The 13,815-nt window shown below is 45.5% G+C and overlaps 1 protein-coding gene across 1 annotated transcript in view; it reads left to right on the top strand.

Annotated features, from left to right (window-relative positions):
- The window catches only part of LOC309552735 (prostaglandin-E(2) 9-reductase-like), a 107,567-nt gene that overhangs the window by 45,588 nt on the left and 48,164 nt on the right, over positions 1-13,815 (top strand). Inside the window, exon 6 of the mRNA XM_082253656.1 lies at positions 13,377-13,459. Coding sequence (XP_082109782.1) covers positions 13,377-13,459 — 83 coding nt within the window. The remainder of the gene's footprint in view (positions 1-13,376; positions 13,460-13,815) is intronic.

Here is a 13,815-nt window from a genome sequence, read left to right as displayed (position 1 = left end):
TATCTCTGATAATTTATTTTTTTTAATTTTTAATTTATTTTAAGGCCTCATGCACAAAGGGCGTTTTACAGCAGCTTTTAGGAGCGTCAGACGGTTCTTTTTTGCAGGTTAAAAACGCCCCTCCATGTTATCTTATGGCCTCATGTACACACAGGTTTTAAAGCTGTAAGTGGCATAAGCGTTTTTCAAGCTGCAAAAAAAAAAAAAAACAGGGTCAGTTCGTTCTGAGGACCGGCGTTACAGCTGTAGAAACGCCTGACGTTGCCTGACTGCTTAACGTTGCTTATACAGCGTTATACTTTTTTCTTTTATGTGAACATCAATGGTATCCTATGGGAACCCATTGATTTGAATGGAAGTCGCATCCAAGTCGGATCAGGATGATCCGACTTGTGGTGTGACTTGCGCTCTGAGGATCTTGAGGTGGAACTCCACGCCAAAATGGAAAAGAAATGGCGTGTAGGCCCCCCCTGGGTTCCATGCCAGGCTCTTCGGGTCTGGTATACATTTTGAGGGGAACCCCACGCAAAAAAACAGCGTGGAGTCCCCCCCAAAATCCATACCAGACCCTTATCCGAGCATGCAACCCAGCAGGTCAGGAAAGGGGAGGGGATGAGCGAGCGGCCCCACCCCCTCCTGGACCATACCAGGCCACACGCCCTCAACATGGGGGGGGTGGGTGCTTTGGAGCAGGGGGGCTCTGCACCCCCCACCCCAAAGCACCTTGTCCCCATGGCTATATAAGAAGCCGCAAAGAGCGGAGCCAGCATAATCACAGGAGACATCGTTGGAGGAGGACCGGAGGGAGAAGACCGGAGGAAGAAGACCGAAGGAAGAAGATCGGAGGGAGAAGACCGGAGGGAGAAGACTGGAGAAAGAAGAAGGAGAAGATTAGTGGAAGATTTTTAATAAAGGACTTCTCAAAACCATCTGCTGTCATTATTTACACTACACTGCCTTTTTTGGGGTGAAAGAGTAAGGGTACAATGTACCCCATACTCATTCACAGTTCCAGGATCTGGGGGGCCCCCTTGTTACAGGGGGCGTCCAGATTCCGATAAGCCCCCTGCCCACAGACCCCCACAACCACCGCCCAGGGTTGTCGGGAAGTGACCCTTGTCCTTGTCAACATGGGGACAAGGTGCTTTGGGGTGAGGGGGGATGCAGAGCCGCCCTGCTCCATGTTGAGGGCGTGTGGCCTGCTATGGTCCAGGAGGAGGTGGGGCCGCTCGCTCCTCCCCTTCCTTTTCTTGACCCGCCAGGCTGCATGCTCGGATAAGGGTCTGGTATGGATTTTGGGCGGTTTGGGGTTCCCCTCAAAATCCATACCAGACCCATAGGGCCTGGTTTGGAACCTGGGGGGGAACCCCACACCATTTTTTTTTCCATTTTGGCGTGGAGTTTCCCCTCAAGATCCTCAGAGCTCAAAGCGCACCACAAGTCGGATCATCCTGATCCGACTTGGATGTGACTTCCATTCAAATCAATGGGCTTAAAGCCCTATCAAAGACAGCTCCTAGGCAACCATTGATTTTGAATAGAGGCAGAAAAACGCTGCTAAAAGCTAACATGGCTAAACGTACATTAACGCCAATAGAAAAAGCTACTAAAAGCATGTTTTTACAGCTGCTTTTTTATGGCGTTGGTAGTGGCTCTGCAGCTTATTTTTTTCTAACGCCCTGTGTGCATGAGGCCTAAAAGTTTAAAAACATGCACATGTAGACAGTTTACCCATCGCACCAATTATCGGGCGTGTTTTGGGATTTACTATGTCACTTTGGTTATGTCACTTTCTCCACCTCCCTTTGTGTTTCTCTGTAAATACCTTCTCAGGGGAACTGATGAAGTCTTTGCTAAAAGACCATGACCAAAGGCAAATTTTGGCTGGATTTCCACTTTAAACCATCTCACATTACAACTGCTTGTCAGTTTAAGAATGTGAATGTTCTGTTCTCACTACACGTATGTGTTGCACATATGCTGAAAGTATGGTCAATAATTCCAATGTGCGAAGGGATCGGACCGGGTGAAACCAGAATTATTTTTATTGAAACCGTTTCTGGAAATACAAGGACATGAGTGAGGTATGATTCTGAGGGACACAGCACAGCTATTCTGTTCATACATACTATTACACATCTATATAATATATTAATATCAACATTCTGATATACAGGAATAACGTCCTCATAGAAAATAATACCCAATTAAACATGTGCTGATATGTTGTTACTCCTTCTGCATCACAGTGGTCTCATAATACAATCTAATTTAAGATATAAACACATAACACTATAATAATCACATTCCTGGTACACTGACTGTAGTCATGTGAGGCGACAGTGTGACCCACTAACATTTGTGCAGTGTGTTATTTAATCACACAGTAGTGTTTATAACCATAAATATACTCCTTCTTACCTGGAAATACAAGGACATGAGTGAGGTATGATTCTGAGGGACACAGCACAGCTATTCTGTTCCCCCAGAAACAAAACGTCAAACTTTTAGTTCCTCCCATGCCTTGCTGCAGTTGTGCTTTGTGCTGCCATCTACTGGTGGTTTCATAGAAATGCCATAAAACGGAAATGTGTTGTTTTTTATGGAGTACCTGACATCCCTTACACCAGTGGTTCTTAACCTGGGTTCGATCGAACCCCAGGGGTTCGGTGAGTCAGTCTCAGGGGTTCGGCGGGGGGGGGCAACAGGGCAATTGCTCCCCCCGAGAAAATATTACTGATTGTGAGGCCAACCCCCCCCCCGGGAAATCAGAGCTGCGGTCGGGACGACTCACAGCCATTGACACTTGACGCTCTGCCCCCTGTACCTCCCCCAGCAGGTTTCCAGCCTATCTCCTGCAGGCTGCTTGCTGCTTGAGTGGGCGGGATAAGGGTGTACCCGACCACGGAGATTGCGCCCGCCTGGAAGAGGGAAGTGTGAGCAGCTGAGCAGAGGGAGCCGAGTGAATGTTCCTGGAGGTAGGCTCAGCTAGCTGTACATGGTGGATTCGTTTGCAAGCACCTCTATGCTAAGTCTGCTGAGTTACTGCAGCTTAGCATAGAGGTGCTGTTAGCTGACAAATGAAAATGCATGTCCTTTTCATTTAGCTCAATAAGCATTGTGAATGCCCCCTGGTGTGTGCCCTTCTGATACCCCATGGTATGCCCTCCCAACACCTCCCCCCCAGTGTGTGTCCTCCTGACACCCAATGGTATGCCCTCCCAACCCCTCCCCCAGTGTGTGCCCCCCTGACACTCCATGGTATGCCCTCCCAACACCTCCCCCCAGTGTGTTCCCTCTTGACACCCCATGGTATGTCCTCCCAACCCCCCCAGTGTGTGCCCTCCTGATACCCCATGGTATGCCCTCCCAACACCTCCCCCCAGTGTGTGCCCTCCTGACACCCCATGGTATGCCCTCCCAACCCCTCACCCCAGTGTGTGCCCTCCTGACACCCCATGGTATGCCCTCCCAACCCCCCCAAGTGTGTGCCCCCCTGACACCCCATGGTATGCCCTCCCAACCCCACCCCAGTGTGCCCTCCTAATACCCCGTGGTATGCCCTCCCATCCCCCCCCCCAGTGTGTGCCCTCCTGATACCCCATGGTATGCCTCCCCAACCCCCCCCCCTCCAGTGTGTGCCCACCTGGCTCCCCCAGTGTGTGCCCTCCCAACCACTGATGTGTGCCCTCCTGACACCCAGTGTGTGGCCTCGTGACTCTCCACTGGTGTGTGCCCTCACTACCCTCCCCCACAGTGTGTGTCCTCCTGACCCTCCCCCCAGTGTATGCTCTTCCAACCCCCTGGTGTGTGCCCTCATAACCCCCCGGTGTGTGCCCTCCTGACCCCCCCCCAGTGTGTGCCCTCCTGACCCTCCCCTGGTGTGTGCCCTCCCAGCCCCCTGGTGTGTGGCTTTACTGATCCCTGTACACTGTCCTATCCTCTGTCCTGTCAACTCCTGTCCTCTGCCCTATTCTCTGTACACCGTCCTACAGCCTACTGACCACTCTATCCTTCCCTACAATCAACTGACCCGGATACACTGCCCTACATGCTACTGGCCTCTGTACACTGCCCTACATCCTACTGACCTTTCTACACCACCCTAAAAACTACTGACCCCTATACACTGCCCTACATGCTACTGACCTCGCTACTGCCCTACAAACTACTGAGCACTGTACACTACCCTACAAACTTCTGAGCACTGTACACTACCCTACAAACTACTGAGCACTGTACACTACCCTACAAACTACTGACCACTGCACACTGCCCTACAAACTACTCACTACTGCACACTGCCCTACAGCCTATTGACCTCTGTACGCTGCCCTACAGCCTACTGACCTCTGTACGCTGCCCTACAGCCTACTGACCTCTGTACGCTGCCCTACAGCCTACTGACCTCTGTACGCTGCCCTACAGCCTACTGACCTCTGTACGCTGCCCTACATACTACTGACCTCTGTACATTTTACTTTGTATGATACGTTTAATTCAGTTCTGTAAACAACACCTTATTTTCTGGCAGTGCCCCTCCCGAGACTAGACTCATAAAATCATGTTTTATTTTTCCAATTAAGAAGGGTTCGGTGAATGCGCATATGAAGCTGGTGGGGTTCAGTACCTCCAACAAGGTTAAGAACCACTGCCTTACACTCTCCCCCACAAAATTTTATGTCGTCCCCGACATATGCAGATTTAGTATTAGAACCATTCCATTCCCCATCTCACAATAGCCATTGGGAGCCAAGGTTAAGTAGTAATCCAATTACTGGAGGAACCGTCCTCCCTGCGACATCTACTCCCAGTTATGTCACAGTTTCCCACCAGGTCCAGAGCGCTCATGTACCTGGTGAGATATTGTTGCATATAGCCAACCAATTAGGAAACCTCTACAACACAGGTTTGTGTAGGCTATTGAGAAGATGAGGTTTGATGGAGAACTAGGGAACATCTTATTACTTCTGTCCATTGTGTTTTTAAGGTGGAATACCCATGGTAGGTTATCAATACAATACAGCATAACCACCTAATACTCTCTATCCATTTTGTTGTCGGCCGACTTTACCTTAACTACCTAGTTCCATCACGTGAAGCTATTTTTGCTTGACCTGGAAAATCTGCAGTGAGAGTGCAAGAAATTTCCTTTTGTTAACTACAGAAAATAACACCTAACATCTTCAACATAAGTAAACAACTCTAACAGTGATAAATAATAGACCGTATCATAATATTTATGACTGTTTTTACCAGTTTTTAGAGTCCTGAGCAAAACATTCTGGACTTAAATACCAGCTAGAGCAAATGGGTAGTGTATGAATACAGTCTATGGCCTGTACAGCTGCATTTCTGGCAGTACTACTGGGTTGACCCAAAGTGTCATAAGTCAGAACTTTTGGTTGTCTCCTGTTCCTGCTAGCAGTGTTAATTTCGTCGACTAAAACCGACTAAAACGTTTTCGTCGACTAACACAATTCAGATGACTAAAATACGACTAAAACTAAAATGGCATTTTAGTCTTAAGCCTAAAATACGAGTAAAACTAAAATGGCATTTTAGTCAAAAGACTATAACTAAAACTAAATCGAAATTTGCTGCCAAAAATTAACACTGGTGCATGCTCAAAGCATAAATAATAACATATTAGATTTTTCACTCCAGGACCAGCAGTAGTATATAATGAGTTTGGAAATTGTAGAGAAATGCTTAAATAATGCACAAATTACAATTGAACTACACCCATTCGATTATAGATGACTAAAATGAGTTTTAGTCGACTAAAATGTAGGACGTTTTAGTCGACTAAAATATACTGGAGTTTTAGTCGACTAAATACGACTAAAACTAAAACACTTGCAGAAGACTAAAATAGGACTAAAACTAAAATGCCATTTTAATCCTAAGACTAAGACTAAAACTAAATTGAAATTTGCTGCCAAAATTAACACTGCCTGCTAGGCTGTATCCTGTGTAGAGGAAGGGCATCCGAAGCGTCCTCATACTCGCCTTCGTCACAGTCAACTGTCTCTGTTGGCTTTTCTGGTGAAGGATTTTCTTCTTCTATATCTCCTGGTGAACATGCAGTTTGTTCAGCTTGACCCACAGGCTTGTCCTCTGTAGTTTCCACTGTAGCTTCCTCTGTAACTTCCGCTGTAGCTTCCTCTGTACTTTCTTCTTGAACTTCCGCTGTACTTTCTTCTGTAACTTCCCCACTCGTTTAAGCTGAAAAGGGTAAAACTCTGCTGCTTCTGGATTCAACTCTGTGACTTTCCTTGCGTGGTCTCTCTGAGTTACAGGAATGAAAGATCTCCATTGCTCTTGTTCATGGTCGGATTCATCTTCTGATACTTCCTCAGACATCTGTGTAGGCAGTTGAGTAGTCTTTGGAACTTTGCCTTGTTTTCTGGCACTGGTTCTGTCAGATATCTTCTGACCTCTGTCGATGGGTAGGTAATCGCATGGTAATAAATTGCTGTGTAGAATCCTTGTTCGGCCTTTTCCAATTTCTGGCTTGACCTCGTACACTGGACTATCTTCACACTTTTTTCTAAGGACAACATGTACGGCATCTTCCCAGAATGATCTCAGTTTTCCTGGTCCTCCTCTTTCAGTAAGATTTCTTACAAGAACTCTGCTGCCAGGTGCAAGTTCAACTCCATGAGTCTTCTTGTCATAGTGTTCTTTTCCTCTTTTTGCAGCTTGAGTAGCTACCTTTGAAGCAACTTGATAGGCTTCAGTCATCCTATCTGTCCATGTTTTCACATACTCAGAGTGAGTCTTGTATTTTTCTGTTACTGGAGTGTCAAACATGCTATCTATGGGTAATCTTGGAGACCTTCCGAACAGTAGAAAGAATGGAGAATACCCTGTAGCTTCACTCATAGTGCAATTGTATGCATGTACGACCTGTGCAAGTGAACTTTTCCAGTCTTTCTTGGAATCTGGTGACAGGGTCCGAAGCATAGACAACAGGGTACAATTAAATCTTTCACATTGTCCATTGCCTTCTGGATGATATGGAGTTGTGTGAGAGTTCTGAATATGGCAGTGTTTCCCTAATGCCAAGAATAATTGATTTTCAAATTCTTTACCCATGTCATGGTGAATTCTGGTAGGAAATCCAAACTTCAAGACAAAGCCACTGAATATCTTGTCGGCAACAGTCTTTGCTGACTTGTTTTTGGTTGCATAGGCTTGAGCAAACCTGGTGAAATGGTCGATTACCACTAATATGTACTCATAACCTCCTTTACAAGTCTCGAGATGGAGAAAGTCAATGGAGACCAGCTCAAAAGGATAAGTGGTGGCAATACTGTTCAATGGAGCTCTAGTAGACTTATGTGGGCGTTTGTCTTTCAGACAAGTGCATTTGTGGTTGATGTATTGCTCAACGTCTCTCTGCATATGTGGCCAAAAGAATCTTTCTCTGATCAGGTTTACAGTCCTTTCGACTCCTAGGTGTCCCATATCTTCATGCAATTCTTTCAACACCAATTGATGATACAACCTGGGCAACACTAGTTGAGAACCTGATGATGTTTTCCGTCTCAAGATTCCATCTTCATCAAGGTATAGCTTGGTCCACTGTTTCATTAGTATGAAGAGATCAAGTGGTCCACCTTGTTGTTCCTGTTTTGATGGGAACCGGTTTTGGCTCTTGTACTTCCACACTGGGCCAATCACGTAGTCTTCTTTTTGGGCTGTCCTAATGGTCTCTTTAGGTATTTGAGCTACCTTATTTTGGGTACCATCTATTGCTGATGTCATATGGGTGATGGTTACTGGACACAGCCAAGGCATTTCTTCCTTCTGACATACTTGAAGTGCTTGGGTTATGCATCCAACGATTTTGGGGTCCACTTCTTGCGAACACTGTTGCATGTATTGTTGAGGACTTAATGGCATACGGGAAAGTACATCTGCATCCACATTCCTTTTTCCTGGACGATACTTGATGGTGAAATTGAAGTCAGCTAATTCTAAAAACCCATCGATGACCTGTTGCGTTTAGTTTAGCCGTAGTGAGGACATAGGTTAGGGGGTTATTGTCAGTATATACTACAAAGGATGGACAGTAGTATAGGTAGTCTCGGAACCTATCACATATGGCCCACTTCATTGCTAGGAACTCTAGTTTTCCCGAATGCATGTGATAATTCTTCTCGGCAGGTGTGAGAGTTCTAGACCCGTAAGCAATTACCTTTAACTTTTCCACTTGCTCTTGGTACAGCACAGCTCCTAGTCCTTCTTGCGAGGCATCACAGTGTAGAACAAAGGATTTGCTGTAATCAGGGTAACCCATCACTGGAGGATGAGTTAACACCTCAATAAGGCGGTTCAGCACTACCTGGTGGTGGTCAATCCAGACTATCGACTGATGAGAGGGTAGTTGACCTCTTAGCTTTGGTGATGGCTTCTTCTTCTTCCTGGACTGGCTAGTTGGTGCTGATGATGCAGCAGGTGTTGTATCCGCTGACAGTAATTCATAGAGGGGTTTTGCAATTCTGGAAAAGTTTTGGACATAAGGGCGATAATAGGAAAGGAATCCTAGTAGTTTCCTGAGTTCTCTAACAGTCTTTGGCTGGTTGTTCTTCAATGCCAGCACAGGCGCAGTGTCTGCTGGATCCACGGAATGACCATCTTTGGACACGATCTTGCCCAAGAATCTGACTTTGTTTCGGAAGAGTTCACACTTCCTAGCTGGTAACTTGACTCCATGTTGCTGATATCGTTGCAGTACCAACCTGACATGCTCCACATGTTCTTGGAATGATCTGCTGTGAACAAGGTTGTCATCTAGGTACGGCAGACATATCTCATCCCTCAGTCCCATTAAACAGGTTTCCATGCTGCGTTGAAATTCAGCTGGTGCAGAGCTAAGGCCAAAGGGTATTCTGATCCACTCATACAGACCCCAAGGTGTGATAAATGCAGTCAGTGGTCGACTGGATTCTTCCACAAATCCTTGATGGTAGGCTTTCCCTTGGTCTAGCACCGAAAACCATGAACTTCCTCCTAAGCTGTCCAACATGTCTTGGATCCTAGGGATTGGATGGCGGTCAGGGATAGACTTCTGGTTCAATTCTCTGTAGTCACAACACAGTCTTAAACTACCTTCCTTCTTCCTTACGCACACAATGGGTGATGAGTATGGAGATTTTGACTCCGCAATCTATCCGCGGTTCAGTAGATCTTGCAGGTACTCTTTCACCTCCCGGTGCAGTGGTTTCGGTACGGACATGTAAGTTCTCCTAACTGGTGTGTTGTCTTTGAGGCGAAGTTGCAATTGTAGGGAAGGGATACATCCTACATCAGAGTCATCTTTGGCGAAAGCATTGCATTCCTCCCTTAACATCATCTTCACTACCTGTTGATCCTCCTCCGGTAGGTGATCGATAGCCACTGGTGGATCCCAGTGTTCTCGATTAGCATTGCTTACCGGTGATGGACTCGTGTTTAGGTTTTCCACTTGACCTTCTGGCCCTGGTCTGGATATCGGTGGCCGATGAGTTACTGAGTGAGTGGCCACACTCACTGATTGTTTCAGTTTCACCTGAGCTGGGTAAGTTGTCTTTATGGGTTCAAGGCACCCCATCCTAGTCTGACCTGATAAAAAAATGTCCTGCTTAGTTGTGTTCCAACCTGGGATGAATAGTTTGGAAAATTGTCCCTTTTGGAGTGATACTAATGTCTCACCTACATGCAGTCCATCAGGCCAATGATGGGCCTCATCAGGTGTAAACAAAACTGTCTGATCTTGCAGTGCTGGTTTGGCGTGAGCCCTACACCTGAGATACGTCCCAGTGTTTGCCGGAATTCTTTGGCTCTTAGTACCAGTCTTTAGTGTAGCAACATCAGTTTCCCTGTGACTGGCTTGTAGTAGACTTACAAGGATCTCTGTTTTGGTGGTCGACAGTTCCAATGCTGTCCCTAGTACATCTACAAAACCTAGAATGGCTTTCTTTCCTTTGGCAGATGTCTCCTTGAAGAGTTTTTCAATGACATTATAACCGATGATGGGCTTTTCAGCTACTTTCTCATCCTCCGATACCACAAGGGGCACTATTAACTGTTGGCAGGTGTTACTTCCCGATGTTAGCTGAAAAACGACCTCAATCCACCCGAAGAAGGGAATCTCAGTCTCATTAGCTGCTTTTCCTAGGAGGACTCCGGGCCCAAGCAATTCTTCAAAAGATCGGAGCATCGTATGTGGCAGAACCCACTGTCTCCAGCTCTCATTGATAATGCTAACCTGAGAGCCGATATCCCGTAGGGCCTGGACAGGAGTATCATCTATTTCACAGTTCACAAGGCACCTTTTTCCAATGAGACTCAGTAACTTGCTGTTTTGTCTCATGGTAACACAGTCCACATGAGTTGGCACTTCCTCAGCCACCTGGTAGAATCTTTGGTTACTGCGGGTGGGTACTCTTTGCAAGGGATCTGGGTTCACCCTTCCAGCCGTGGCACTGATGGTGGTTTGAGAACTTGTTGCTTTGCTACCGATAAGAGTTGCACTTTGGGACACAGGGTTGGTTCTCGCACAGGTTACTGTCGGTCCCTTGACAGCAACCCTCTCCCGTTTAACTGGTTGGGACTGGTCATTTTACAGTATCTCGCTATATGTCCAGATTGACCACAATGGAAGCAATGGTCACAGGCAGTTCTCCGACCAGTTCTTTTACAAGATTGACAACCTCTATTGCTCATGCCCATTGTTACCTGAGGCCCTCTAAATTCACAATCTCGCCGAGTTCTCGAACCTTAGAAAAGTGTTTTCATCTCTATCATCTCTTTTTGCATCTGGAGTATCAGCTTTTCCAGTTCAGAGTTGCTCTTTGAAAGCTGTTGGATGGTTGGGCTACTTGATCTTGTGTCGGCGGTCGTTGTCAGGACATCTGGTTCCTGAGGACACTGTAAGACATTGGACTGACGCTCTTTCCCTTTCATCGAATTGCTGGGTTGAGTTTTCTTTTGCTTCTGTTCCCTTTCAATCTCCATATTAGTGGCTTCATTTGTTTTCTCTATGAGCACCTCATCTGTAATGGACAGATCGTCTAAATACTGCTTTAATTGGAACTTGATGTGGTCACTTCTCAGTCCAGTACCCACTGACCTTAGGAATTTCTTTTGTATCAGCTCAGCGCTGAAGTGTTCATCCGAACCTTCTCCTTGTGAGACAAACAACAGGCGGTCCTTCAATTCAATAGCTCTGAACAGGAAATTCTGAGGAGTTTCCTTACTATTCTGTGAGATGTTTATCAGTTGTTGGTACAGTTCGGAAGCATTTTCCTCCTTGTAATTGCTTTTTAGGATTCTCCTAAGTTGCACTAGTGTCAGTCCATTCTTCATTTCCAGCATACCTCTGAGACTTAGGCCGGGACTTATGGCTTTTACCACAGCTTCCACAATCTCGGACTCGGGATACCCTTTTTGTAGTCCCATGTCGATCTGGTGCATAAGGTTTGTATAGGACAACTTGTCTTTCTGTTCCTTTTCACCTATCTGACCAGCAATCTTAAAGTCCTTCCTGATTGTCACCTCTGGCAAGTTACCATGGTGAAGTCTTTGAGTAACTGGAAAAGGTTCTTGTTTTGAATGACTGTCATTTGAGTCCTGGCTTTTAGTACTCAGCTCTTTTATCTGTTCCTCAATCATTCTGGATGTTTCCTGGAACTTCTCCTGCATAGTGTGGTATTGTCGTTTCAGATTGGTTAATTGCTGTTCTGGTTGGGGGTCTTTCTCACTGGTGTTTGGTGCTTCAGCATTGTCCCTCTTCTTCTCTAGCTCACTGACAAATCTCTTAGTTGCTTGGAGAAATTGTGTCACTGCTTCTTCACTTTCAGTCTCGACCAGTTCATCTATCACCTCATTGACTATCCGCATGTAGTGGCACCGGGTTTTTCCTGTTGCCATACTTGCTTCGGAGGCCTTGATAAACTGGCAAGTCTCAATGAGATCACCGACTGTCATGTGAATCAGATGCCCACTGATTTCATCTTGCAATTTTTCTACATCCATCTCTGTGCGATTCCTGTGCAGCAACGGTTAATACTTTAATCTTCTCTCAGCTTCGCCACGGACAGAGTAACCGCTCTCTTCCACTTCCGTGACCTTTGCGTTTTCCTCACCCGGTCCCTGTTCGGGCGCCAATTTTGTTGCACATATGCTGAAAGTATGGTCAATAATTCCAATGTGCGAAGGGATCGGACCGGGTGAAACCAGAATTATTTTTTTTGAAACCGTTTCTGGAAATACAAGGACATGAGTGAGGTATGATTCTGAGGGACACAGCACAGCTATTCTGTTCATACATACTATTACACATCTATATAATATATTAATATCAACATTCTGATATACAGGAATAACGTCCTCATAGAAAATAATACCCTAAATACTCTAATTTAAGATATAAACACATAACACTATAATCACATTCCTGGTACACTGACTGTAGTCATGTGAGGCGACAGTGTGACCCACTAACATTTGTGCAGTGTGTTATTTAATCACACAGTAGTGACAGGAGCCTTTGCTGATCACAGGGATGTAAATTGAATGAATTTCGCCCTGTTTATAACCATAAATATACTCCTTCTTACCTGGAAATACAAGGACATGAGTGAGGTATGATTCTGAGGGACACAGCACAGCTATTCTGTTCCCCCAGAAACAAAACGTCGAACTTTTAGTTCCTCCCATGCCTTGCTGCAGTTGTGCTTTGTGCTGCCATCTACTGGTGGTTTCATAGAAATGCCATAAAACGGAAATGGTTGTTTTTTATGGAGTACCTGACATCCCTTACATATGCCCCAGGCGTGTGCAGCTCAACATACAGCTAATCCTTTAATCCTATAATAACCAGTCCATTTGTAACTTAAGGCTTTATTCCAGTGAAAGAATGGTGGTCACATGAAACAGGTTACAAGTCAGATGGATATGCAAATAGGATTGTTATGTCAGGTGAAACTGTAAATAAACAGATAAAGGCATACAATCAGTGTACAAACATAAACAATATATGCGCTGGGTATATAACTAACAGTTCTGAGCATACCAGCAATGCTTCCAAGAGGTGTTCAGGAATCTTCCCACAGGAACCTCAGATGCTGTCTGGCTGTGTCCATGAGGTAAATCTAAAATGGAGATTTTCTCAGAGAGGGGTGGAACTAATATCCAGCAATAGAGAGCAGGAAATACCATAAAGTACTGTCCAACAACAGTCTATGTCACAGTGGCATCTTGTGGACAATATTGGTATTGCAAGTTCCACTAACATTAATTACTTCCAAGCTGAAGGCATGACAGTGAATGTTACATAAATGATGGTGTGCTTATGGACTGAAGTTTTGTTGTATTTTTTTCAGGTCTTTGAATTCGAACTAAGTAATGAAGAGATCAAAACTCTTGATGGATTGAACCAGAACAGGCGTTATGTAAATGCTGATAAGTAAGTTACAGGAAGCAGTCTGCTTTTGCTTCATAGGTTATTGGAGTAATATTTATCTAAAACATGCCTGTCCATACTAAATCGGATGTGTCTGCAACTGCCATACAGATTAGATCTCCCCCCTCCAAGTACAGCTCTCCCCCCTCAGTACAGCTACTACGCCCCCCGAAGTACAACTTTCCTGCATTGGGACAGTTTTCCCTCCCCCCAGTACAGTTTTTCCCCCAGTTCAGCTCCCCGATTCCCCTCCCTAAAACATACTTACTAGACCAGGGCATTTTAAAGTGAAGTTCTCCTGCAGCTAGGTAATGTGACTGGAGCCTGAACAGACAGGCTATAGGATTGGCTCCTGCTTC

This window comes from Pelophylax lessonae (genome assembly GCF_965119305.1).
Source record: "Pelophylax lessonae genome assembly, chromosome: 4".
NCBI lineage: Eukaryota > Metazoa > Chordata > Amphibia > Anura > Ranidae > Pelophylax > Pelophylax lessonae.
This window is presented reverse-complemented; position numbering and strand designations above follow the sequence as displayed.